A 24,338-nucleotide genomic window follows, 5' to 3' on the forward strand; every position below is an offset into this window, starting at 1 on the left:
GTTTGAATAGGACCTAGTTGGCCTTGGAAGGTGCTGACCCTCGTCCTGGAGAATTAAAAGGGCATCTAGGTTGGGAATTCCCTGGCGGTCCAGTGATTGGGATTCTGAGCTCTCACTGCCAGAGTGCTCGGGTTTAACTCGTAGCAAGGGAACTAAGATCCCATAACCCACGTAGCCAAAAAAATAATAGTAACAATAAAATAAAGTTTATTTTTAAAAATTACATCTAGTTTGACTAGAGAGAGAGTAGATGCGGCTTGCTCGAATTAAAGCGCCCCAATTGGGCTCTGTTTGCTCCTCCTCCCATGTGACCTTAAGGAGTCTCTTCCCTCTCAGCGCTGGGGTTTTCCCATGTGTAAAATGGGACCACCTCTCAAGAATGTGGGGGTGAGTAAGTTGACGTCTTTAACAGAGTCTCAGAGTGGATACTGCCCCTCTGTCTAGATGGGGGTGAGGTGTGGTGGCGGACGGTCACAGAGGCTCTAGACAGTGGGGCTGAGTCTCCTGATGCAACAGGCTGAAGCCACTTCCCTACAACCCCGTATCACAATGGTTAAAAGCACAGGTTCTATACTCAAAACGTTCTGGTATGAATCACAGTTCCACTACCTATCACTTGTTGTCCTCAACTGTAAAATGAGACGGTAATCTTGGGCTCAAACAGTCATCATAGGAATTATATGCCTGGTACATGGCAAGTACAAAATAAATGAGTTTATATTATTATTGTTATTATTTGACAGACAGGACTCCAGACGCCACCTCCCAGGCTCCAACTCCCTTTGGTCTCCAGGGGGACCTGCGGAAGGGACCCTGATCTCTAGCAGAAGGGACTGAGTGGTTTTTCCCAGAGGGGTCTGAGCTCTGGGGTCCCCTTATTTATTCCTTATGTTGTCTTGGGCATGTCGGCTCTCTCGGGGCCTCAATTTCCTCCATTTACTGAATGAGATTCTGGACTTGGTGTTCCCAGTTTAAAATCCCAGCACTGCAAGAGGGCGACCCTGAGGAGCTTGGCAGGAAGAAGTGACAGATAAGGTGAATGTGTGTGCAAAGGTGTGTGGGCTGGGGAAGTGGTGTGTGATTGACCTACTCCATCTGAGGCGGTCCCTGAGGTGCCCCCACGTAGGGTCAATGTGTTGCCTGTCACTTAGTCCCTGCTCTGAGGTGGCCTGGACCAGGTGTCCTGAAAGCAGCCTGGGGGCAGCGGCCAAGCCCGGGCACTGAAGCTAGGATGGGGCGGAGCTGAGGGAGGGGACAGGGTCTCACGAACAAAGAGGAGGGCGGAGAGAGGCTGTGCCGAAGGCTCCGCGAATAGTACGATCCTGGGCCACTTACCCCGGCTTCGCGCGCCCTCCCCGACTTTGGCGCAAAGTTGCGTCCTCCTAGCGACGCCCACTCGACCAGCCAGGGTTGCAGGAGCAGTGGCCCCAAGACCGCAATCCTGTACTTCCAAGGCCCGCGAAGGGCGGGGCCTCCACTAGGGGCGTGGCAGTCAAAATTGAATTTCCCCAATAGGGCGAGAGTGTGGGCGGGACCCTCCCCGGAATTGGCTGGCGCGGGGGCTCGGGGCGGGGTCCTAGGGGCTGCTAGCGCGGCTGGACAGGCGGTGCTAGCAGAATCCCGGGGACGGTTGCTGAGCGGCCTGGGATCCCGGTCGCGGCGCCTTCCGCCTGACCGCTCCTAGTCGTCCATCTGTTGGATCCCGAACGACCTATCCTGAGCCCGCGCGGGACGGGCGGACCAGACGGAGAGGTGGGTGTGCGGGGCCTCCGGGCCGCAGCAGGACCCCCGACGGGTCCGAGGGTGGCACCCGGATATGTGGACTCCCAGGGTTCTGGGACCCTCAGATCTGGGAGCTCCCACCCATCCACGGGGGCGCTAAGCCTTGGGGTAAAAGTTCTGAAACCCGGGGTAAAGACGCTTACGGATCTCCAGGAGGCTCCACGACCTCTAGGGGTGTAAGTCTACGGGGGCAGAAACCCCGAGGAAGCTCCTCCGTTCCTCTGAGGCCCATCACAAACTTTCGGGACCCCACACTGTGTGACAGAGAGCCATGGGACTGGCATGGAGCAGCGGCAGGAATTCCTAAGGAGAAAGAGTAGGGACCCCTGCCCCTCAGAAGACATGGGGGAACTCAAGAGTGTCCACAGAACCTAAGTCTGGTGACTGCTCATGAAAGACCGCAGCAGAGGGAGTTTGGGAGGTTGCCACCTGTCCGAGACTACAGGGATGGGGAAGCAAGCAGCGACTTGAACAGGCAGAGTCCCGCGAACCCCAAGTGTATGGACTAGGACACCCCCAGACCCATTCACCGGATGAGGTGACTCGAAAAGTGACTGTTCTGGGGAGGGGGAAGGGATGACTGCGGGATGAATCAGCGGGAGCAGGGGCAATCCTGAGGCCATTTCAGTCTCCGTACAGTAACTGAGCACCTCTGGTGTGTCAGGCCATGGGCCCCGGAAATTCCAGAAAGGTTAGGGCTGCAGGAGGAAGAAAAGAGTTACACTGGGAAGCTGGGCCAGGATTTAGGGGGCCATTTTGAGAGACAGTAATAGGGCAAGAGGGAGGGTCCTGAGCCCCTGAGGGCACTTTGGAAGGGGACTTCAGAAGCTAGAGGTGGCCAAGATTAAATCCTTTCCCTGCCCTCTGGGTCTTTGGGATCCTCCTTCCCCCACGACAATCCTCTGGCCCTTTCCAATCCTGTTTTTCAAAGTCCAGGAGCTGGGCGGATCAGTTTCTGAAGGCTCTTCCAGCTAGGGAACTGAATTCTAAGTGTGGGAATTGGCAGGAGGAGCTGGGTGTCGGACACCTGGCTTCATGAAGTCAGGGCAGTTGGCATCGGGGAGGGCGGGAAGGGGAGGGGTGGAGAGGGGTGTGTGCAGAGGGCTGTCCTCAAGAATTGGAAGACAGGATGTTACCTCCAATGGCTTAGGTTACCTGGGGAAGTGCGAGTGGCGAGAGCAGCAAGGACTTGGGCTTGGGCTTAGTCCATAGCCAGAGGCTGAGCTTTTGGGATGACTTGGGGCTGGGCAGGCCCTGGGGATGGGTGGGTGGGGCAGGAAGCCATGGAGTGTGGCGGGCACCCCCTGGTGGTGAACACAGCTTGGGTGGGCCTTGTTAGGCCCTGGCTTCACAATCCAGATCGCTACCCTCCCTGTTTGATGCTTAGATATGGCAAGGGCCCAGCTGAGGCTACACAGCAAGCTAGCAGTCCAGGTGACTGGAACTAGGGGCTTCTCCTCTTGGTTCGTTGGGTTTTCCAGCACACACTACCTGAGGGAAGAAGGCACCTCCCAGCTAGGAGTGACATCACAGATAAGAAGGATGGGACAGCAATGCATGTTCATGGGTTAGAGAGGGAAACTGAGGCCCAAGAGCCCAAGTGCCTGTGGTTTCTGGAGGCCTCCGAAGGCCTGACTCACGTCTATCCCCTGCAGAATTTCCTGAGCTGGCGTCAGGTGCCACAGGCACTGGGGAACTCACCGGGAAGGGACGGACGGAGCTCAGGGCCAGCCAGATGGCGGACGAAACCTTAGCTGGGCTGGATGAGGGAGCCCTGCGGAAGCTGGTAAGTGGTCCCATCATCTCTACTATGAGGACAGACAAGCCAGGCCAGAGAGGCAGGGTCTGTCCAGGATACCTCTCAGCTGACAAGAGGAGGTGATGGGGGAGGGGCCAGAGGGAGGGCTCAGGGAAACAGGGCTAGGCCTGTTCCACGTGGCCGGTGCAGAGGTTCTGGTGGCATGTGCCCATCCATGCCAGGTGCTGAGGTTGTTCCTCCCAGCCCCCCAGTGCCACCACCTGTTTAAACAGTAACTGGTGAGGACTTGCCCATGTGCAGCCACAGGTGTGGGGAGGCTGGATTTGCCTCTCCCAAGCAACAGCCTGGGCAGTATCCACCCCTGGAGGCCAGCCCAATGATAACAGTAGCAGCAATGATTAATAATACGCCAGGGCATAGCAGGGAGCAGGCTGGGCGGCTAAGCACAGAATGGTCACACAGCTCCAAGAGCCAGGAGGAGAATACTGTGGCTTGGAGAGGTGAAGTCACCTGCCCAGGGACACCCAGCTAGGAAAAGGATTAGCCAGGATCTAAAGAAACCCCCAAAGAGGATCATGGGAGAACAAGAGACCTGGATAAGTCAAGGCCAGAAGAGTACATCAAGACAGGCCTTGGGGACCCTTAGGAGCTCTGTGACTTCTAATCTATCTGTAAAATGGGAGGTGGGGGCAATGTGTGTGAACGTAATATCTAGGTCCTTCAGCTGGCATGAGGATGGAATGAGGCATGGGCCCAGATCTTGGTGTGGAAAAAGATGGGCCCCCTGTATCCCCTTTCCCTAGCTTCTTCTTGAAGCCCCTCCCCCAAAATCCGTACCATGCACAGAGAGGCAGTGGGGCAATCGAGCAGGGCAAGTATGTGCCCACCAGCAAGGGCAGAGAGCAGTGGAACAGAATGGGCCAGAGCCCCACCCCCTCAGCCCCTGACCCATGTCCAGCGGGTAAATTAAAGATTTACTTTCCCTGGGAGAAGGCAAATGACCCACCCCTCCCCCATTCCATTCCTTTGGAGGCAGGGGCTGGAGCCAGCCAGTTCAGCCCAGTCACTGCCATCGTCAACCCAAGGCACTCGGCCTTGGACAGCACCTCAGACTCTGGGTGTCTGCCACGGCCACAGGCGGCTGTGTGCAACCCGAAGGAGGTGGTCTTCCAAAGGCTCCCACCCTGTCAGCTCGACTTCCTGGCAGGAAGTCAGAATCCTAACGTGGGTAGTGGAGTGAAAGCCAGGTCTCCACGCATCCCCATCTCTAGGGGTCCGCCCAGGCTCGCGGCTCTCAGCCGCCACCCCCGCTTCATGCAGGCTTGGGCACTGCAAAAAGGGTTTCGGAGAAGCTGGAGCGTTGGCTGCAGGCCGCCCATCCCCGACCCCCTCCCTGGGAGAGGACTAGCAAGACCTCGCCCCTAGTCTCGGACCCCGAACCCCGCCTTCCCTTTCCCCAAATCCTTCCCATTCCGGGACCGGGCCCTCCGCAGCCAGGCGCCCGCCATTACTGCGCCCCAGCGCCGCCGAGGGTCCCGCCCCGCGAGCGCGCCGGCCTCGTGGCAGGAACGGGGGGCGTCCCGAGCCCGGCTCCTCCCCGCGGGGCCGGGCCTTATAAGGGAAAAGTTGACCCGCGCCCGAGCGTCGGGCCGATTTGGGGAACCCGAGATGCCCTCCGGACGTCGGCGCTCGCACACGCCTGCGAACTCGGAGAGAGGCTGTGCGGGAAGGGGGCACCCGGGGCCACGAACACCACGTGCGCCTCCGCCACACACCGGGACGCCCTCCGCCTCGGTCCCGGGCTGGAGATCGGGCACTGACCCTAGCTGGGTGACCTGCGGAAGCTGCTTAAGTCCGCGAACCTGGGTTTCCTCTCCGTAGCCGGGGATGTTAAAGCAGGCGGTGGCGGGGGTCTTCCGGTCTGGCTGGCTCCGGGCCGGGCGCCTCGGGCCCGGCTGCTTGGGAGAGGCGTGGGCGGTGCGGGCGGCCGCGGTGGAGCGGCCCGCGTGCCTTTAGCGCCCTCTGGCGAGGCCTGGCTTCGCTGCCGGCCGGTCCCCCTTCCGTACCTGGAGGAGCCGGCACTGAGCGAATGCCTGCAAAGTCTCCCCCGTGGTGCTGGTGGGGACAGGAAGACGCCGGGGCTCAGTCGCCCCCGGCAGCCAGAGTACAAAGTACCCGGAGGCCCAGCCCCCTGGGAGGAGGAAGCACCCTCTTTCCTCCCAGGAGAATTTCACCGGGCAGTTTCGGAAACCGCCCCATCTCCTTCCCTTTTCCCCCCGGCAGACAATGGCGCTTTGTACTTCCTTCCCTCCCAACAACAGCCCCCTCCACTCAGGGCAGTGGGGCCGGAGAGGGCGGGGAACGCGGGACGCACAGCAGGGACACAGTGGGTGGACCTTTGTCTCCAAGCCCAAAGGGAAGGGTCATTCGCGAGGGTGACCACTGGGGTGGGGCTGTCCATTCCCCCGCCCTGCCCCACCCACGGTGGGGAATCAGACAGAGGCTCCCATTTTCCAGATGGGGACACTGAGGCTCCCAGGGGTGGGCAGAAGTTCCCACATCAGCCTTTCTTCAAGGATGAGAACCCCATCTCAGTATTCCAGGGGGTTGCGAAGGGGAACCCAGGAGACAAAGGGCTAGGGCTCATTGCATCTCTGAGCCTCTTTACCCTCTGCACAGGAGGGGCTGCATCAGCTGGTCCCCCAGGCCCACAATCTCCTAGCTTACCACAGAGGGCTTGGGGCCTGAGTCAAGGTCAGGAATGGGGGTAGAGAGCTGAGCCTCATTCTCCACCCCCTCCCACATAATAGGCTCCCTTAAACCCCAGGGCATCTCTAGTCCAGACTGCAGGGAGTCCCCAGGATAGTACAGGGGTCCTCAAGATATTCACCATAGCAGACAGACAGCAGTCACAGAGCTATCCTCAGCCCAGGGAAGGCCCCAGAGTCATGGAAACCTGGGTTCAAACCCTGGCTCAGATCGCTTCTCCCTGAGCCTCAGTGTCATCTGTTAAATGGGAGTAATAGAGTGCCTAGGGCTTCTGTGAAGTTGGGACAGGTATCAGACTCAGCACAGGATCTGGCACACAGATTCTCAGTAAACATTATAGATGCCTCTAGGGATCCTGTCCTCACTTCCCTCACTTTTCTCTCTCCCCTCTTGTCTGACTCTGGAATCAGCCATACACAGCTCTGCAAGGTGGGGGACCCCAAGTCACCTCCCCTATCCCCACCCACTGCCCCGAAGCGGTGCCATTGTTCCATTTGACAAGTGAGAAAGCCAAGACCAGAAAAGCTGGGGATATGATTCTGACCACCCAGCCGAGATCGACTGGGGCTGGAGCCAGCTGGGGGGCGGTCCTGTCTTGAGCCTCCAGGGACCCTCCCATAGCTCCTAGGGAATGTGAAGACTGAAGGTTCCCTGGGGGGCTCTGTCACTTGTCTCTGCTCCCTTCAGACTGGCACAAGTGAGCTCATGGCTAAGCTGGGCCAGCCACACTCCCCGCTGAAACCTCCCCCGCTCCCACCTGACCCCCCCAGGGAGCAGGAAGGAATGATGGTGGAGGAGGCAGAAAAAGAATGGCTGTAGAGTGTTCCCAGGCCTGTCCCTTGGGGACAGGGGTGGGGGGAGCCGGTATGGACAGAGGAAATCACCGTGTGTATACTTGCCCCCACCTGGCACAGACCCCACCCTGGAGGCTTATCTCTGCCAACATCATCCCGGGGGCCCTAAGCCAGTCCACTCTCCCCTCTCCCACAGAGGCTCCATGGGGGGGATGAGGGTGGGGGCAGTAGGGCTGGCTGACCGCCCAGAGAAGGTACCTTTTCCCAGACCTGGTTAGACCAGTCACCTTCAATTTGCCACTGGAGGGGTGGGCCGAGAAGCTAGTGGGAGCACCTGTCCCCATGGATGCCCTCTCTAGGGCCCTGGGTAGACCCTAGTGCAGCTGCCTTATCTGTCTGGGGGGCTGGCCCTCACATTGCAGGCACCAGTCCCTTTGCCTCTTTAATGGTGGCTGGAGCTGGACCAGCATAGGGAGAAAAAGAGCCTGCGACCAGGTAGGGAGCTCTGACTCCTGAGGGCCTTCCCCTGCCTCAGTTTCCCCATCTGTCCACTATGGATGAGGCTGCCACCCATCAGCAAGGCTGTGGTGCTCCCGGACCGTGGCAATCTCCCTTGCTCACAGCTGGACCCCAGCAGCCCGAATCACCCTTCCCTGCCCAGGGACGCTGCTAGGGGCCCTTAGGATGGCCTCTCTCCGCCTCCACAAATGACTCTGTGGCTCTCGGGGTTCGATGAAGGGCTCTGAGAGGCAGGAGTTGAGTCACAGGAAGGCATGCCTGACTTGGCATCTGGCGCAGGTGGGTGGGATGCTGGCTGCCCAGTCTGTGGATCACCATGCATGGTGGGCCGTCCAGAAGCCCTGGCTGTGATCTGGGTCTCCCGAGACCAGGTTTGGGTGGGCGGGCAGGCATGTGATGGGCTTCGGGCAGAGGGAGCCAAGACAGACCACTCATTGTGCCCCAGGCTGAGCTGTGGGCGGCTGGTTGCCCGCCCTCCGCCCCTGGCAGCCAAAATGACTTGCTTCCCCCCGCCCCCCCGAACCGCTGCCTCCGCCTGTCCACAGTTGGAGGTCACGGCGGATCTGGCAGAGCGGCGGCGCATCCGCTCGGCCATCCGGGAGCTGCAGCGGCAGGAGCTGGAACGCGAGGAGGAGGCCCTGGCATCCAAGCGCTTCCGCGCCGAGCGGCAGGACAACAAGGAGAACTGGCTGCAGTGAGTGTCGGTGGCAGGGGGTGGAACACACGCAGGTGGGACCTAATGGGCCAGGGCTCAGCGTGTGTTGTGCAGGCAGGCCTGAGCCAGGTGTCTGCTGCCCATCTGGGTGTGCACACGGCCACGTGGGCACGCATTTGGAGTAGTACACAGGGATGTTTGCAGGCGTGGACCACGTGCCTGGCCACACCCGTGTGGTATTAGCACTCAGGTCCCTGGGCGTGCATGTGCCAGCGTGTAGCCAGAGGGTGTGCACAGCTACCTGCCCCTCTGCTGAGGTTCCGGGTACCCCATCCTGGCCTCCACCCTCAGTCCACATCCTCCAGGACTCGGCCGTGGCCGCGGAGGTGACCAGTCATGGTGTCCCCGCAGCTTCCAGCAGCGGGAGGCTGAGCAGCGGGCTGCTCTGGCACGGCTGGCAGGACAGCTGGAGTCAATGAACGATGTGGAGGAGCTGACCGCACTGGTGAGGCCTGGGCCAGGGGCAAGGGAGGGGGCCGGGCCGGTGAAGACCTGAACTCACAGCCCAACACCTGAGGCCCACCCCTCACCCACAGCTTCGGGGCGCTGCGGAGTACGAGGAGCGGAAGCTGATCCGAGCTGCCATCCGCCGCGTGCGGGCCCAGGAGATCGAGGGTACGCAACCTGGCCCTGCTGCACGCTGCCCTCAGTGACCCCTCCACCAACCCCCCTGGCCTCTCACCTGACTCTTCTCCCTTCCCTTCCAGCCGCCACCTTGGCTGGAAGGCTGTACAGTGGGCGTCCCAACAGTGGCTCGAGAGAGGACGGCAAGGGGCAGGCAGCACGCCGGCTGGAACTGTGTGAGGTAAGGGGCGTGGGTGAGGTCCTGGGCCCACCAATGCCAGCACCACAGAGCGCCTGTGTGTCTCTCACTGATTGAGAGGGGGGTGGTGGCGCCCAGCTTGTGTTTAGGGAATCCTGGGGCTCTAATCTCAGGCTTCTTCCCCACTCTCCCAGGCAAGCTCTGGTGACATGTCCCCACGCCAGAGCTTGTCTCTACCCAGGCCTGCTGAGCAAAGCCAGCTTATCTGCACTGCTCCCAGGCTCTTGTCTGTCTCCCATGACCACCCTGCTGGCCTCCCTGCTCCCAGGCCTACCTCCCACCCCCACACTAGCCATCCAGCCTCCACTCAGCAGACCGGGGATCTCCCTGAAATGCAAATCAGACCCTGGCTCCGGCCCAGCTTAGACCGTCCGTGGCCGCCCCTCCTGCTCCAGACAGCCTACATCCTTACCTTGGCTCATCGGGTCCCGCCTTCAGGCCCCAGCTGTTCGCAGGGTCTGTTCTCCGGGATGTGTGGGTGAGAGGTCAGGCCCTGCAGGTTCCCTAAGTGGCCAGCAGAGCCACGCCCCTCAACCTGGCAGGGCTGCCCCCTAGTGTTAGTCGCTCAGTCGTGTCCAACTCTTTGAGAACCTGTGGACTGTGGCCTGCCAGGCTCCTCTGTCCATGGGATTCTGCAGGCAAGAATACCAGAGTGGGTAGCCATTTTCTCCTCCAGGGGATCTTCCCAACCCAGGAATCAAAGCAGCGTCTCCTTCGTTGCAGGCAGATTCTTCACCACTGTGCCACCTGGGAAGCTCCCTACCCCACGGGTTAACCAGGCTGAGGCCAGGGTCAGGGGTCTCCACTCCAGGAACCTGTTAAGTCTGGGAGTCCCTGGTAGCTCTCCTGCTGTCCCCAGTCCTTGGCATCAGGACCTGGTCCTCTCTGAACTTCCTGTGACCAGGCAGTGCCGAGAGGTTGGGAAGTGAGGATCCGAGGCCGCCCGTGGTGCGCCAGCGACCACGCCTGAGCAGGCGCACCTGCGGGAAGCTGTGCCCAGCCCCTCTGCTTTGCATGCCCTGCCCGGGGCGCTGCCAGCCTAGGGAGCCTTGGCCTCATCCCGTGGGCCTCCCGCAGGTGCCGAAGCCAGAGGAAGAGAAGCAGCAGGTGGAGGTCCCAGAGCCAACCCCGACCCCCAGCAGCACCAGCCGGGATGTGACCACGGTGACGCTCCTGCTGCGGGCCCCTCCCGGGGACACACCCAGCCCACCTGCCTCAGCTGACGGTTCACCCACCACTACCTCTCCTGAGCCTCCGCTGGAGCCTGCCGAGGAGGCCCCGTGCCCTGCCCCGGAGGCTCTGGGCAGTCCCGAGCCTCCCCCCAGCCCGCCCAGGGCCTCCAGCCCTGAGCCCCAGGAGCCTCCAGCCAGGCCCAGCACAGACGGGCAGGTGGTCGACAAGGTGAGTCGGGATGAGGGGCAGGGTTGCCAAGCAGGTGAGCTCCCAGGTCTGGGAGTCAGGCCCCTGCCCACACCGTGTCTCCCCTGCAGCTCCCGCCTGGCCCCACGGAGCCCCCTGCCCCCCAAGGCCCCACCAAAGGTCGCTCCGACACAAAGAGAGGAGGTGAGGGTTCTGGCAGCAGAGTCAGCGCGGGCCTCCCCTTCCCTGCCTGCAAAATGGGTTGTGGTGCCTGGACGGCTCCAGCACCCTCGGGTCCAGGCCCTCTCTGACACTGCCTCCTCCCACTGCCCCCGAGGTGTCCCCGCCCCCCGCCCAGCCCACTCCCCCCCACCCATGGCCAGAGGCTCTCCTGCAGCCTTGAAAGGCAACGGGCCTCAGGCACATTCTTTTCCCCAATAAGGGAGTGCACCCATCTCCCAGCTGGAGCCGTGGGCAGTGCTGGCCAGGGGAGTGTCCCCCTTCCCCATCGGCAGGGAGGATCTGGGCACCCTTCCTCTGGCCCAAGCCTAGCCCCAGCTCCTGGCAGTGTCCATGTCATCCTGGGGTCAGTCCCCGAGCGGGAGGAGGGGCCTGTGAGAGAGAGAGAGGGACGCAGCTGAGTGGGGAAGCCGGGAGCTGTGGGAGTTGCAGGATGGGCTGGTAGGCTAGAGGGGTGTGAAAGAGAGGACTGCAAGAGGTGGTCCCCACCGTCCACTCTCCTTTCTCTGCCCCGCCCCACATGGCCGCTACCGCCTCCCACGCTGCCAGACCTGGCTGACCCTCGCCCCTGCCAACGCTCCCTGTCTGTGCTCAGCCCCCGCCAGCCAGCCCAGAACCGAGGTACTTGCCTGTTTTCCCCAACCCTGGGCTCTGGGCAGTGCCTGTCCCAGCCAACCACTGACGGCCTGCCCCATCTCGTCTAGAGCCCACCCCCATCGCCAGTGGACCTTCCCCGTTCCAGCGGGCGGGCTCCGTCCGGGACCGCGTGCGCAAGTTCACGTCCGATTCTCCTACGGCTGCTGGGCTCCAGGAAGGCCCACCCCGTGTGGCCCTCGGCCCCTCGACCCCTGCCAGGCTCCCAGGCCCCTCCCACACCAGCACCACCCCGGCCGCCGCCTCCTCCTCCAGTGGCCCCTCCTCTCGGGGAACAGCCCGGCCCCTGGCCCAGCTTCAGAGCTGCCCCCGGGAGGAGGGCCCCAGGGGGCGGGGCTTGGCCGTCAGGTCCCTTGAAAACAGAGCAGGGGGGCCCGTGGCCCGCTCAGAGGAGCCCAGCGCCCCGCTGCCTGTGGCCGTGGGCACCGCCGAGCCAGGGGCCAGTATGAAGACCACATTCACCATCGAGATCAAGGATGGCCGGGGCCAGGCCTCCACAGGCCGGGTGCTGCTGCCCACGGGCAACCAGAGGGCAGGTAGGCCTCCCCTCTGCCTCCCTGCTGCTGGGGGTTGCTTGCCTGTGGCCGCCCAGCTCCGCACACAGGACACGTGCCGTGGCCAGGGCTCAGGGTGTCTCCAGAGGGTGCCCTGGGAACGAGGGGCGCCATCAGCCTGGACTGGCAATCGCCCCCACCCCTGCCCCGCCTCTGATCCTGACGGTGGTCCTTCTCCCCCTCCAGAACTGACGCTGGGGCTGCGGGCGCCCCCCACCCTCCTTAGCACCAGCAGTGGGGGCAAGAGCACCATCACCCATATCAGCAGCCCTGGGAACCTAGCCCGGCTGGGCAGTGTCACTCACATCACCAGCTTCAGCCCTGCCTCCCTGGGTAGCCGAGGAGGCTGCAGCATAAAGGTGAGCCCTTCCTCCTCACCCTGCCAGCCTCCCCATCATCGGCCACACGTGGACGGCTTCAGGGTGTTAGGGCTCACTGGGATCCTCTCCTACTATACACACGGGAAACTGAGGCCCAGACAGAGGAGGTGCCCCCAGCCCACAACCAGTTGGTGGCAGAGCTAAGGCCAGACCCTCACCAATCAGCCACTAGGCATGTCGGAAGCTCACTGCGTGCCGGCCTTAAGCTTCCCACGTAATGATCTCCGATCCCTACTCCAGACTTGGCCAGTGTATTCCTCGTGAACAGATGGGAAAACGGAGGTCAGGGAGGGTGGTGAGGGCTTGCCCCTCCACCCCGACCCCCCATCCTGTAGCAGCCGCAGGGGCTCTGCTCCGACCCTGCGCTGGACCTCAGCCCTGAGGTGCAGAGCTGCTCATCTGCTCATCCAAGATCAGCCTGGCCCGTTGGGAGACTGGAGATTAGCGATTGCCATCTGCGTCAGCATCTCGGGGGAGGGGAGACTGGGCCAAAGCACCGATGGGGGCACAGGCAGGGGGGTGCCAGTCAGGTGAGGCAGCAGCCCAGCAGGTGCTGCGGGAACTGAATCCGCTGCAGCCTTCCATTATTCATCCTGGAGCCCAGCATCAGCTGGCTGGACGCTCTGCAGGGGAGGGAATCCCCAGCGAGCCACCCGGCTGCCCAGGTAATGGCCTCAGTGGTGCTCCAGGGACTGAGTGGGACTTCGAAGTGAGAGAGAATAGAGCCAGCTTTAGGGGTGACAGGGAGAGGGCGGGGGAAGGAAGCACCCTTCCCCTCCCAGGTTGGCACTTGAACCGCTCTCTGCCAAGGGGGTGAGGACAGGGTGGCTGAGGCCCTGGGGGTGATGGAAGACACCACCGGGGGCCTGGGGATCTGAGACCACCAGTTGGCCTCAGCGTCCCCCTCCAGAAGCAAAGGGAGGCAGATGGTGCACCTGGGATGCACCTGCTCAAAGCTGTGGTTGGATCTGAGCACAGAGGCCGGCAGAGGACGTTTATCTCAGGGACCAGGCACTCGCTGCAGCAGGTTGCGCGAAGTCCTGCCCCCCACCTGCTCGAGGCTTTCTGAAACAGCGTGGTGTGGCATGAGGGCAGAGCAGAGGATGCAGGCATCTGGAGCCTGGTGGGCTGGGTCTTCTCCGCTCGTGCACATGGGGCCCTGACAGGCCCGCTCCTTGCCCCCTCCCTCAGTCTCCCCACCCATGGGTCCTTCAGCACCTGGGCAGCCTGGCTGTGCCGCCGGTCTGCGATCTCTGCAGGGCCAGGGCCAGGCCTGGCGGTCCGCCTGCTTGGGCAGGCCCCCCCTCCCCCCACGGCCCCTTCCAGAGGGAGCCCAGAATAGGTTTCTATTTGGGCTACAGCCCCAGCTGGCGGGCGGCGGGCCGGGAGGCCAGCAGGGGCGGGGCAGGCTCGCTGCCCTTGCCTGCGCCCTCAGGACCAGCTGCAAAGCCTGAGTCGGCCAGCCAAGAGCAGCAGTCCCCAGCACGGTCCCCGGCGTCATCCCACCGCACAGCCCCCAACCAGCACCATGCCGGGGGTCCCAGGGCCGGGCTCGGAGCTGGCTGCAGCCCTCGAGGAGCGACTGGGCCAGGCCTTGGAGGAGCTGCGGGCGGTGGCTGAGGCGGGCCGGGTGGCGGTGACCCAGGCCGCTGAAGCAGCAGCCTTGGCCGTGGAGCCGGTGGCCCGGGCAGCCGAAGAGCTGCGGGCGGAGACGGCCGCGCTGAGCCGGCGGCTGGATGCGCTAGGCAGGCAGGTAGAGGTGCTGAGCCTGCGGCTGGGGGTCCCGCTTGCGCCCGACCTTGAGCCCGAGCTGGAGCCCAGTGAGCTGCTCCTGGCCGCCGCAGACCCCGAGGCCCTGTTCCAGGCGGCCGAGGATGCCGGGACCCCTGTAGCCCACCCGCCTGCCTTCAGCACCCGCCGCCGCTCCTCTGCCGGCCCTGCCCACAGCGCCAGTCTCGTAAGTCCCTGTGGGCTGCTGGTGGGGGGTGGTTTGGAGCCAGGCTCGGCCTCTGCCAGAGGACCTTAGGGGTGCCACCACCCGCTCTGAGCCTCAGTTTCCCTGTCTGTACAGGGGACTGGGGCGCCAGTGCTCCAAGGCTAAGGTGAGATGGTGCCATGCCCCTGGCCCTGAGGCACGCGTGGCGGCTGCCCTGGCAGCCCCTGGCCAGGGCCCAGCCCCCAGCCCCACCCCCACTCCCTGCCCCAGCCAGGCCGAGCCTCCCCGAAGCAGCTGCCACCTCGTCTCTCCTTACCCTTACAGCAGACCAAGGGGCCCTGCCAGGAGGGGATGGGGCTGTGAGAGCTGGGCTGGGGGCTTGTCTGCATGGGGTCTGGGGAGATGCCCTGGGACGGGTAGGAGGCTAGGTTGAGGCTGGAGGGGCCCCTTAGGGGGTGTCGTGCTGGGAGTGGGGAGCAGGGGCAAACTCCAGAGAGGACTTGGCTCTGGGCAGCCCTGGTCAGACACCTGGTCAGGAGCCTGTGGGCCTTGGTCCAGCTCTCTCACCGTGTGGAGGGGGGACACGTGCTGCCTGGGCCCTGGCCCAGGAGGACCCAGGCTTTGGGAACGGTCAGAACAGGGCACAGCCTGCCTGGGAGGGGGCTGGGAACGAAGTGGCAGAAGGAACTCTGGTTCAGGGGTTAGGCTTCAGCTCAGACCCCAGGCCGCGTCACACTTCTACAAGGTCTGGGGACAAGTCCCACAGCTGCCCTGAACCTCAGCTTTCCCTTCTGTTAAAATACCCAGTGTTCACACACTGCTCACTACTGAATGGAAATCACCATTATCCCCACCCTTAGTTACATCAAGACAGTTCTGGGTACACGGGAAGCCCAGCAACAAAGCTCTCAGTGCCTCTTCCCTGAGCCTCACACCAGCGTGGCCATGCTTGGGCAGGCGGTCCAGCTGGCTAGTGGTATCTCAAAGGCTGTGCCAGTAGCCCCAAGGCCTGGTCTCCTGTCCTTTGGAGGCACGGTTGGTTTCATCTACAGCCCTGCTTATAACCCATACCCTTTCCCTTCTCTGCAGATGGAGCCAGAGCCCGCAGAGGTCCCCTCTGCCACAGTAGAGGTGGCCAATGGCTCCGAGCAGACCCGAGTGGACAAAGCACCAGGGAGCCGGAGCCCGCTGAGCGCCGAGGAGCTGATGGCCATCGAGGATGAGAGCGTCCTGGACAAGATGGTATGGCCACATCTGGTGGACTTGGGGTGGGCGAGGGCTGGGGCGGGCAGGCACCAGGTGGGCAATGATGGGGGCTCTGTCTGCAGCTGGATCAGACGACGGACTTTGAGGAGCGGAAGCTCATCCGGGCTGCACTGCGAGAGCTCCGACAAAGGAAGAGAGGTAGAGAGCCCAGGCCCCACCCCGCAGCCAGGTCCAGCTGCCCCCCTCACTGAGGTCTATTCATGGACACTCCAGCTCAGTAACGCCCGCCCCAGTGTATTCTCTAGACTCAGCTTCGCCTTTTCGGGACCCGGCTCCTGCCTGGCCTCCTTCCTCTGGATCCAGTGCTTCCGTTTTTTAAATGCTTCTCTCCTGCTTCCCCGACTCAGAACCAGCTTCTCTTCTCCCTCCTAGACCCCGGTTACCCTCTCCCCCAGCAACTCCTGCTTCGATCCGGTTGCTTCTCCAAGTTCTGTCAACTGCTCCTTCCCTGAATCCAGATACTCCTCCTCCCAGCTGCTTCTCTCTCCTCAGGGTCCCCCGATGACCACCTTGGGCTCTGCCTCCTTCCCCGGGCACAGCTTCTCCCCGCTCCCGGACCCAGCTACTCTTTCTTCCAGCTTCTAGTCCCATTTGCTTCTCTAGATTCTCTCAATTACTCCCTCTCTGGATCTAGCTGCTTCCTGCAGGGCCCACGGATGGCTGGCCAGCCTCTATGCCCACCCACCTGCTGCTTCTCTAGGCAGGGATACGCCTGTGTTACAGAGGATGTTGGGGCAGTTACCCCCTTTGCCAGCTTCTCTCCCAACTACCCTGTCCCTGGATCAAATGGCTTCCCAGCTACCTCCAAGGACTCTGTCCGTGGACTTCCAGCTGCTCTTCTCCCCGCTAAGACCTATGAAGTTCCCTGCAGCTGCTGCCCTCTCAGCTTCTCCTCCCTGGACCTTGCTACTCCCCCCAACTGGAGATACTCCCTCCCAGACTCAGCCACTCATTGGCACAGACACTCCCTTCTTGGATCCACATACGCTCCCCCTTCAAGTTCAGCTGTTCCTCATTTCCGGGTGCACCACACGCCCCCATTCCCTCCCAGGTTATAGCTCCCCCCTCCCCCCAGCTACTCCCACGTGTCTTCAGTGTTGCTAACGAGTTGCCCTCCACCCCATCTGTGTGCCCCGTGTGCCCGTGCATATGTGCTGTGTGGGCGATGGTGACCTTTCTGGGCATGTGTGGGACCATCCCCCACCCAGACCAGCGGGACAAGGAACGAGAACGGCGGCTGCAAGAGGCCCGGGCCCGTCCAGGGGAGGGCCGCGGCAACACGACAACCAAGACCAGCACGCGGCACAGCCAACAGACGGCCGACGGCTCAGCCGTCAGCACGGTCACCACGACCGAGCGGCTCGTCCAATCCAGTAAGAGGCCAACCCCGGCTCAGGACGGGACCACGTTCCCCGCATGGCCCCTCCATCCTGCCGCTCACACCCTTCCTCTCACCCCTGCCCATGCAGATGACGGCACACGGACGGCCCGCACCACCACAGTGGAGTCGAGTTTCGTGAGGCGCTCAGAGAGTAAGGCCACCGGGCGCCTCTGCGCACCTGCCTGCCAGCCCACCTCCTCAGGCTCTTCCTCGAACTCTCACTCCAAACTTTTCGTCTGTGTGTCTCTCTGTCCAGCCGTCACTTTCTCTTCTCTGCCTCCATCCCTCCGCCAGCCCTCCCGCCCCATCTCCCAGCCCGGGACCTCACCGTGCTCCCCTTTCCCTCTCTTGCAGATGGTGGTGGCAGCACCATGACACAAACTAAGACCTTCTCCTCTTCATCATCCAAGAAGATGGGCAGGTGAGCACAGGTACCTGCTCCCAGACCATGGAGGAGTCAGTGCCACAGGGGACCTCGTTGCATGCCCATTCTACAGATGGGTAGAGCAAGGTGTTGGGAGATGCTGGGCACGCAGCCAGAGAAAGATAGAGTGGGAGTCAGGACACTCCTGCTTGCCTTGCCATTTCACGTAATTCTCAACCATGCCAAGTCGTTGGGGGAGGCCAACGATGTGTTGGGTCTTAGCGAGGTCTCCCCACCACACTGAGCTAGCTGAGGGCACTGCCACTTTCCAGTGTCTGCAGACCACGTCCCATGTCACAGAGAGCGTCTCTACATCTTTACCCCGTGGAGGAGGGGTACGCCTGTGTGAGAGGATGTCGGGGTAGGTAGGGTCAAGAATTCAGGCTGGGTGCTGCAGGGGTCCAGAGACTCTGCGTCAGAGACTTGTGTTCAAGTCCTTGCGCTGGTCGCCCTCCCCGTGCCCTCTGAAATCTGAGGCCACAGGCCTCCATTTCCTCATCTTCAGTGGAAGTGGTAAGCTCACCCTAACCCTTGTGCAATTTAAAATGACACAGAAAAGGCTCAAGAGACACAAGCTGTTAGGATTGTTACCATTATTGTTACACATTGGTGGTCACTGTTAGTTGATAGTGCCCAGAATGGGAATACACCTGTAACCTGGGGATATAATGAGCCTTGGAAGAGAACTCCTCAGGGGCCAAGTCTGTTGAAAAGAGCTCGGCTCCTACTTGATTCCTTTGCGCCTCAGTCTACTCTCTAAAATGCGTGTGGTGGGAGCACTCCGTTGCTGGCCGGCTTTGCTGGTGGTGGAGATACGGCGAGGGTGTAAGGTCTGCAGCGTGACTAGTCCTTGGCGAGTCGCGGTTGAGGCACAGGAGCGGCTCCCTGGGCCCTAACGGCCACTTACCACCCCTCAGTATCTTCGACCGGGAGGATGAGGCCAGCCCACGGTCTGGCAGCCTAGCGGCACTGGAAAAACGCCAGGCGGAGAAGAAGAAAGAGCTGATGAAGGCGCAGAGCCTGCCCAAAACCTCAGCGTCCCAGGCGCGCAAGGCTATGATTGAGAAGTTGGAGAAGGAAAGCGCGGCAGGGTGAGCCGCAGTGGGCAGGGCGGGGCCTAGTGCCTACACGGGGCGGGGTCTGCGCTCTGGTGGGCGGGGCGTGGAAATAAAGGTGGCGGAGATGTGGCCTACTGGGTGGGCCGGTGGAGAAAGTACCCATTGTAACCCGGCTCTCTACATGGCTCCTGCAGCAGCCCGGGCGGACCCCGCATGGCTGTGCAGCGCTCCACTAGCTTCGGGGTCCCCAACGCCAACAGCATCAAGCAGATGCTGCTAGACTGGTGCCGAGCCAAGACACGTGGCTACGAGGTGAGCCCTAGGAGGCCAGGTGGCCCAGTGAGGGCCTCCCCACCCCCGTATGTCCCCCAGCTGCAGCTGTACCCGTCACAGCCACCGTGTCTGGCAGGGACGATGGGAATTCCTCTTCTGTGACATGTAACAGGCCACGTGTGTGTGTGTGTGTGTGTGTGTGTGTGTGTGTGTGTGTGTGTTGTTCAGTCACATCTGACTCTTTGGGATCCCAAGGACTACAGTCCTCCAGGCTCCTCTGTCCATGGGATTTCCGCCATTCCCTTCTCCAGGGGCTCTTTCTGACCCAGGGATTGAACCCGCGTCTCCTGCATTGCAGGCAAATTCTTTACCATCTGAACCATATGAGAAGCCTCATAACATGCCCTAGATTCCCGAATAAGTGATTCAGTGGCAGGGCCTAGAGAGGGCCCTTGGATGGTGGGCAGGGTTCAGGACCAGACCCCACTCTTGGAGTCTTCCCCGTCATTGCTCTCTCAGTGCACTGGGTAAACGTCTGTGCGTAAGGGAAAGAGTGATGAGGGCATGACCATGGCCTTAGCTGGGTGGTGCTGGGCCTCTCCGTCAGTCTGGCCCATTAAGTAGCAGATACAGGAGTTAACAAACAGTGGGAGGAGGCACTGCCCACCTACCGTGCAACCTTGAGCAAGCTACAGGGCCTCTCTGAGCTCGGCTGCCCTAGATCTGGAATGCCAAAACACAGAGGGCGGAGGGCATGGGGGCGCTGACCAGTCCTCCCACTGCCCACAGCATGTGGACATCCAGAACTTCTCCTCGAGTTGGAGTGACGGGATGGCCTTCTGTGCACTGGTGCACAACTTCTTCCCCGAGGCCTTCGACTATGGGCAGCTCAGCCCACAGAACCGCCGTCAGAACTTCGAGGTGGCCTTCTCATCAGCCGAGTAAGTGTGGTTGTCGGCACCTTGCTGGTGTCGGCCCGGCGTCTGGGGCTGGGCGATCTGCGCCAGGTCCAGCCGCTTCGAGGCTCTGTGGAGCCGGCCAGCCCCACTGTCATTCAGCAGCTGAGACCCACCCCCCCACCTTCCCCAGAAAGCCCCCGTCCTCTTCCACCCCACCCACCTGCTGCTGAGCGTGCCAGGTGCCCGCCGGAATGAAGGAGCCGGAGGCCCACCTACCAGCCCGGCCAAGGCCCACCAGGTGGCCCTGTCCGTATCCCCTCCATCCTCTGTCTGCCCCCTTCTCCCTCTCTCTCTGCCCTTTCTCTGTCCTGCTTTCCTCCCACTATCACCAGAGCTTCCTGCTCCCACGGGATCCCGGCTGGAGATTCCAAAAGGAGGCTCCTGGCCCGGGCACCGTGCCCGTCCAGCCTATATAGGTGTTGCCAGAGGCTTATATAGGACTTCCACAAGCCCTCCACTTTGGAATCATTGCCCCATCTGTGCACCTCACCTCAGCACCCTCCTCCACCTGTCTCTCCTCCTCTCCCTCTCTTTCTGGTTCCCCCTGGATTTCTTCTTCCTCCTCCCCACCTCCACCTCCTCTCACGCCTTCCTCACCCCCGCTCCCTGGGGCACAGCCCTCCTCTCCAACCCCGGCTCCGATGCCATCGCCCCCCACCCCTCGTTCCCTCCCGCTTACCCCAAGAGTTCTCTGCACCTGTGACTGATCTGGCCCCCACCCCTGTCTGCATCGCACACCATTAGTGACGGGTAGTTGAGCGGCACGCCCACGGTGGGGAGGGGGCATGCGGGAGGCTGGCAGACTGCGGCACCGGGAACGTAACTGAACTCATGTCTCTGTGTGTGTGTGTGTGTGTGTGTGTGTGTGTGTGTGTATGTGTGTCTCTGTTCTCCTCCCCTCTCTCTTCTCTGCCTCTTCCCCCCACCCCGCTGCCCGGCTCGGGCCCGGCCCCCCCCTGCCCCTCCCCGGCCCCCTCCCCTCCCCAGGACCCATGCGGACTGCCCGCAGCTCCTGGACACAGAGGACATGGTCCGGCTTCGAGAGCCTGACTGGAAGTGCGTGTACACGTACATCCAAGAGTTCTACCGCTGTCTGGTCCAGAAGGGGCTGGTAAAAACCAAAAAGTCCTAACCCCCGCTTGGGGCCCACGGTGAGGAACGCCGCCTTGCTCGCCTGCCCTGTTGCGCTGGATCTGCTCGATGGGGGCTCAGAGAGAAGCCGGGGAGTTTGGGGCGGGGGCGGGGAAGCAGAGGGGCCCCCTGAGAAGAGCCGGAAGGAGCCAGACACAACCTGATCTTCTGGCTGCTCAGTACCTTGCAGATGAGACCATTCTCCTCAATGGGCAGTGATGACCAAGATGGGCAGGGCGGAGCTGGAGGAAGCCCAGGAGGCCATGGGATCCCGGGTTGGGGGAGGCACCCGACCTAGCCAGCGGGTCTAGGACAGCTCACTGAAAAAAGTGCACACTAAGCTGGCATCTGAATACCAAGTTCAGGCTAAAGGAGGGAGAGGAAACCCCGGGCAGAGGGATCAACCAAATGCACCGGGGTGGGGCTGAGGGATGTGGAGGGCATGGCACACCCAGGCAGGGGAGGATGTTTGTTTAGTCTGGGTGTGAGGGGGAGGAAGGGGTCATATTCAGGAGTCCGAACTTCCTTCTGAAGACAAGAGTCATAAAAGTGTTCCAAACAGAGGAGGGATGTAGGTAGCATTTTAGAACAATCCTTGGCTGAGGCCTGGATGAAGGACAGGGAGGGAGGGGATGGACTAGCCAGCTAGAGAAACTTAACTAGAGAAATAGGAGTTCTGATAGATCCACTGGGGAGGGAGGAGGGTCCCAGGCCTCAGTTGGTGCACTGGGGGGTTGGCTGTGCCATGCTCCAAGGTGAGAGGCTCAGGAGCAAGGCTAGTTTAACAGGAAGATGTTTCTGGTGGAGGTCCTGGATCCCCAAACCAGCTCTGGCATTTCCTGTCTGGTCACCTCACATCAGGGCGACAGTAGGGAATTCATATCTTGAGCTTACTGCCCATTACAGACCAGGAGTTCAGAGGAGAGAAGAGAGTGGTGGACTCAGTGTGTGTCAGGGGGTGGTAGGTCAGAGCTGGGACTGGAAACAGGAACTCCAAACTCCCCACCTTGTGGCTCTTTTCCTGGCCCCATCCCTTTTCCCATCCATTTCATAGACAGAAGAAAAGACAAAAGGCCCAGAAGGAGAAAAGAGATTGCCTGAAGTAAAGTGAATCAGGGACAGAGCTTGCAATGCACCCAGATGCCCCTCAGGGCCCGGAGCCATTGTGAGGGGCCACCCCCACAGGCACACATAGATTCAGAGAAGCCCTGCAGGTGAGGGGAGGATGGGCATGGCGCTGTCTCCAGGTCATATATGGACTTAGGAGCTGCTGCCCAGCAGGCCAGCCTGGAGGGAGAGGGGCCCAGTGCGGCCCCGTTCCAGTTGGAAAGTGTGACTCAGCCGTGCTGTTGTTCGGATTGCCTGGTGTTTGGCCTGTCACTGGGGCAGCCAGAGCCCTGTGCCGTGAGCCCCGGTGTAAACAATGGCTTTATAAGGTCTCCAGGGAAGACACCAGAGGTGGGAGGGAGCTCCACGATGGGAAAGGCCAGGATACCCGGGGAGATAGCTGCAGCTGGAAGAAGCTACAGAGAGAGGCTGCCTCTTCACCACAGTACAGCTGGAACAGGCCCAGTCTGGGGCAGAGACGACCCCCAGGGCACACAGCATGTCAGCCACAGAGTCAGGAACCTCTCATTCTCGGTGCTTCCAAGGACTCAAATGAGGCAAAGAATGACTGTGCTGTTGTTGTAAAGATGGGGAAACTGAGTCACGGGGCAGGGTTTGCTCTAGCTTCCACAGCTGGCCGGGAGTAGAGCCTACACTGAAACGGGTCCCCCACTTTCCTGGCTTCTTCCCTGAAGGAGTCCTGGAGAAAGGAGAGTGGGCCCTGGCCCTTACATGGTTTGACCTTGAGGGTCTGACCTTGAAGGCACAAGATGGCAGATAGTCCTGGGCCCTTGGGTGTCTTGGGAACAGGAACAATTCCTTTCCTCATGCCCTCCCTGCCAAAGGAAACTCGCTTAACAACAGTGACAGTGTTAACTGTATGCCAGGCATGGCACATGGGAGGCAGGAGAGGTCTGGCTCCAGGAAGTGAGGGGAAATGGAGCCACGGAGCACGCTCTGTCTCTGAGCCCTGGGGCTGTCAGTTATTTAGTAGCTGCACCCCCCCCCCGCCTCAGAGTGGGACGAGGGCTCCTGCAATACGGAAGGAAGGGGGTCCCAGGCAGGTGCCAACATCCAGGGCTGGGGGCCTGGGTCGCGTCCGGCCCAGCCCAGCACCTAATAAGCGGTGGAGCTGCAATGACTCCTCTGCTCTGTGAGCTTCCCTGGTAGCTCAGCTGGTAAAGAATCCGCCTGCAGTGCAGGAGACCCTGGTTCGATTCCTGGGTCAGGAAGATCCACTGGGGAAGGGATAGGCTACCCACTCCAGTATTCTTGGGCTTCCCTGGTGGTTCAGCTGGTAAAGAATCTGCCTGCAATTCGGGAGACCTGCGTTCAATCCCTGGGTTGGGAAGATCCCCTGGAGGATGGTCAGCAGGGTGTCCTGGCCCTGAGTGTGATGCTAATGGTCCAGTGTGTACTGACTGGGACACTCATCTGCGCCCCCCTGGTAAAGAACTGCCTCCCACACATACATACACCTCCCTGGCCTCCATCTCACATAGCAGAGATGTCCCTTGAGGTAGATGGGGGTTCCCAAGCTGCTCTACAGCAGGTCCCAGGCCAGGGAGCTGGCAGATAATCCAGGGTTCAGAAGGTCACTGGAGTGGTCCTGGATGCAGAGAAGGATTTGAGGCCCCTTGGGTACCACGGTCCAACTGAAAGGCTTTGCCAGCTAGAGTGTGCCTTTGGGAGTGAGAAGGAGGCGGCCCTCCAGAGAGAAGTGGATGGGGTCTGAAATCAGGGCCTCCCCAGGGTCAGGGGTTGGGACCTCGACCCTGCAGTAGGTCCACGGGCCTGGACACAAGGGATGGGGCAGGCATCTCCTCTTTCGCCTCCATTTGCCTGGCCTTGCTCCCCACCAGGGTGCCTCCAGGCTTGGGGGGGGGGCGGGGGGTTTCCGCCTTCCTAGAAGGCTTTTCCCCCATTCAATCGATCAGGAGTCGAGTTTATGGAAGACCCGCAGGCTGCGGCACTGGAAAGACCTTCGAGTAGAAGGGTCGCCGCAGGAGGTGGGGCCGGCGCTGACAGTCACTCCTGTGCCCCCTCCCGGCAGGATGCTGGTGGACTGCGTACCCCTGGTGGAGGTGGAGGACATGATGATCATGGGCAAGAAGCCCGACCCCAAGTGCGTTTTCACCTACGTGCAATCGCTCTACAACCACCTGCGGCGCCACGAGCTGCGCCTGCGCGGCAAGAATGTCTAGCTTCCCCGCCGCCGCCCGCGGCAAGCAGCGCCCACCATCCAGGCACCGTCCCCTCCCTGTGCGCCTGCCCACCGCTGCCCTGTCTGTCGCGGCACCTTCCCACGCAAACACGCAGCGTTTTGATAAATTATTGGTTTTCAACGACCCGGATTTCTCTCTACGTCCCTTGGGGATGGAGGTTGGAGGGCGGCCGGGCAAGGTGGGCCCACGTCCCTCAGGCAGCTGGGAATGCGGGGTCTCCCGGAGGGTAT

At 61.5% G+C, this 24,338-nt stretch overlaps 1 protein-coding gene across 8 annotated transcripts; it reads left to right on the top strand.

The window, feature by feature from the left end:
* Positions 1-1,610: 1,610 nt before the first annotated feature.
* SMTN (smoothelin) lies at positions 1,611-24,231 on the top strand. 8 transcript variants are annotated; one of them, XM_040251110.1, is made up of 21 exons: positions 1,611-1,752; positions 3,438-3,568; positions 8,169-8,317; positions 8,690-8,783; positions 8,875-8,953; positions 9,046-9,143; positions 10,239-10,562; positions 10,652-10,724; positions 11,310-11,381; positions 11,465-11,950; positions 12,155-12,327; positions 15,374-15,526; positions 15,613-15,688; positions 16,759-16,923; positions 17,020-17,082; positions 17,286-17,352; positions 18,273-18,446; positions 18,608-18,725; positions 19,476-19,627; positions 20,633-20,796; positions 23,937-24,231. In XM_040251110.1, the coding sequence occupies exons 2-20, from the start codon at positions 3,518-3,520 to the stop codon at positions 20,775-20,777; spliced, it is 2,712 nt and encodes a 903-aa protein (XP_040107044.1). In that variant the 5' UTR covers positions 1,611-1,752; positions 3,438-3,517; the 3' UTR covers positions 20,778-20,796; positions 23,937-24,231. The 8 variants fall into 8 exon arrangements, with proteins under 8 accessions (XP_040107044.1, XP_040107042.1, XP_040107043.1 ...); XM_040251113.1 differs by lacking the exon at positions 20,633-20,796 and adding an exon at positions 14,213-14,305 and having other exon boundaries at positions 1,648-1,752; XM_040251108.1 differs by having other exon boundaries at positions 16,759-17,082.
* Positions 24,232-24,338: the final 107 nt, after the last annotated feature.

This window comes from Oryx dammah, unplaced genomic scaffold (assembly GCF_014754425.2).
Source record: "Oryx dammah isolate SB20612 unplaced genomic scaffold, SCBI_Odam_1.1 HiC_scaffold_12, whole genome shotgun sequence".
Lineage (NCBI taxonomy): Eukaryota > Metazoa > Chordata > Mammalia > Artiodactyla > Bovidae > Oryx > Oryx dammah.

What these genes read in the sequence shown, in the direction of transcription:
- SMTN (XM_040251106.1), top strand. Translation starts at nt 3,518, where the DNA reads ATGGCGGACGAAACCTTAGCTGGGCTGGATGAGGGAGCCCTGCGGAAG. An exon ending in GCGGGCCCAGGAGATCGAGG is followed by an intron (nt 8,954 to 9,045) that starts GTACGCAACCTG and finishes CTTCCCTTCCAG; the next exon opens with CCGCCACCTTGGCTGGAAGG. An exon ending in ACGGGCAGGTGGTCGACAAG is followed by an intron (nt 10,563 to 10,651) that starts GTGAGTCGGGAT and finishes TCTCCCCTGCAG; the next exon opens with CTCCCGCCTGGCCCCACGGA.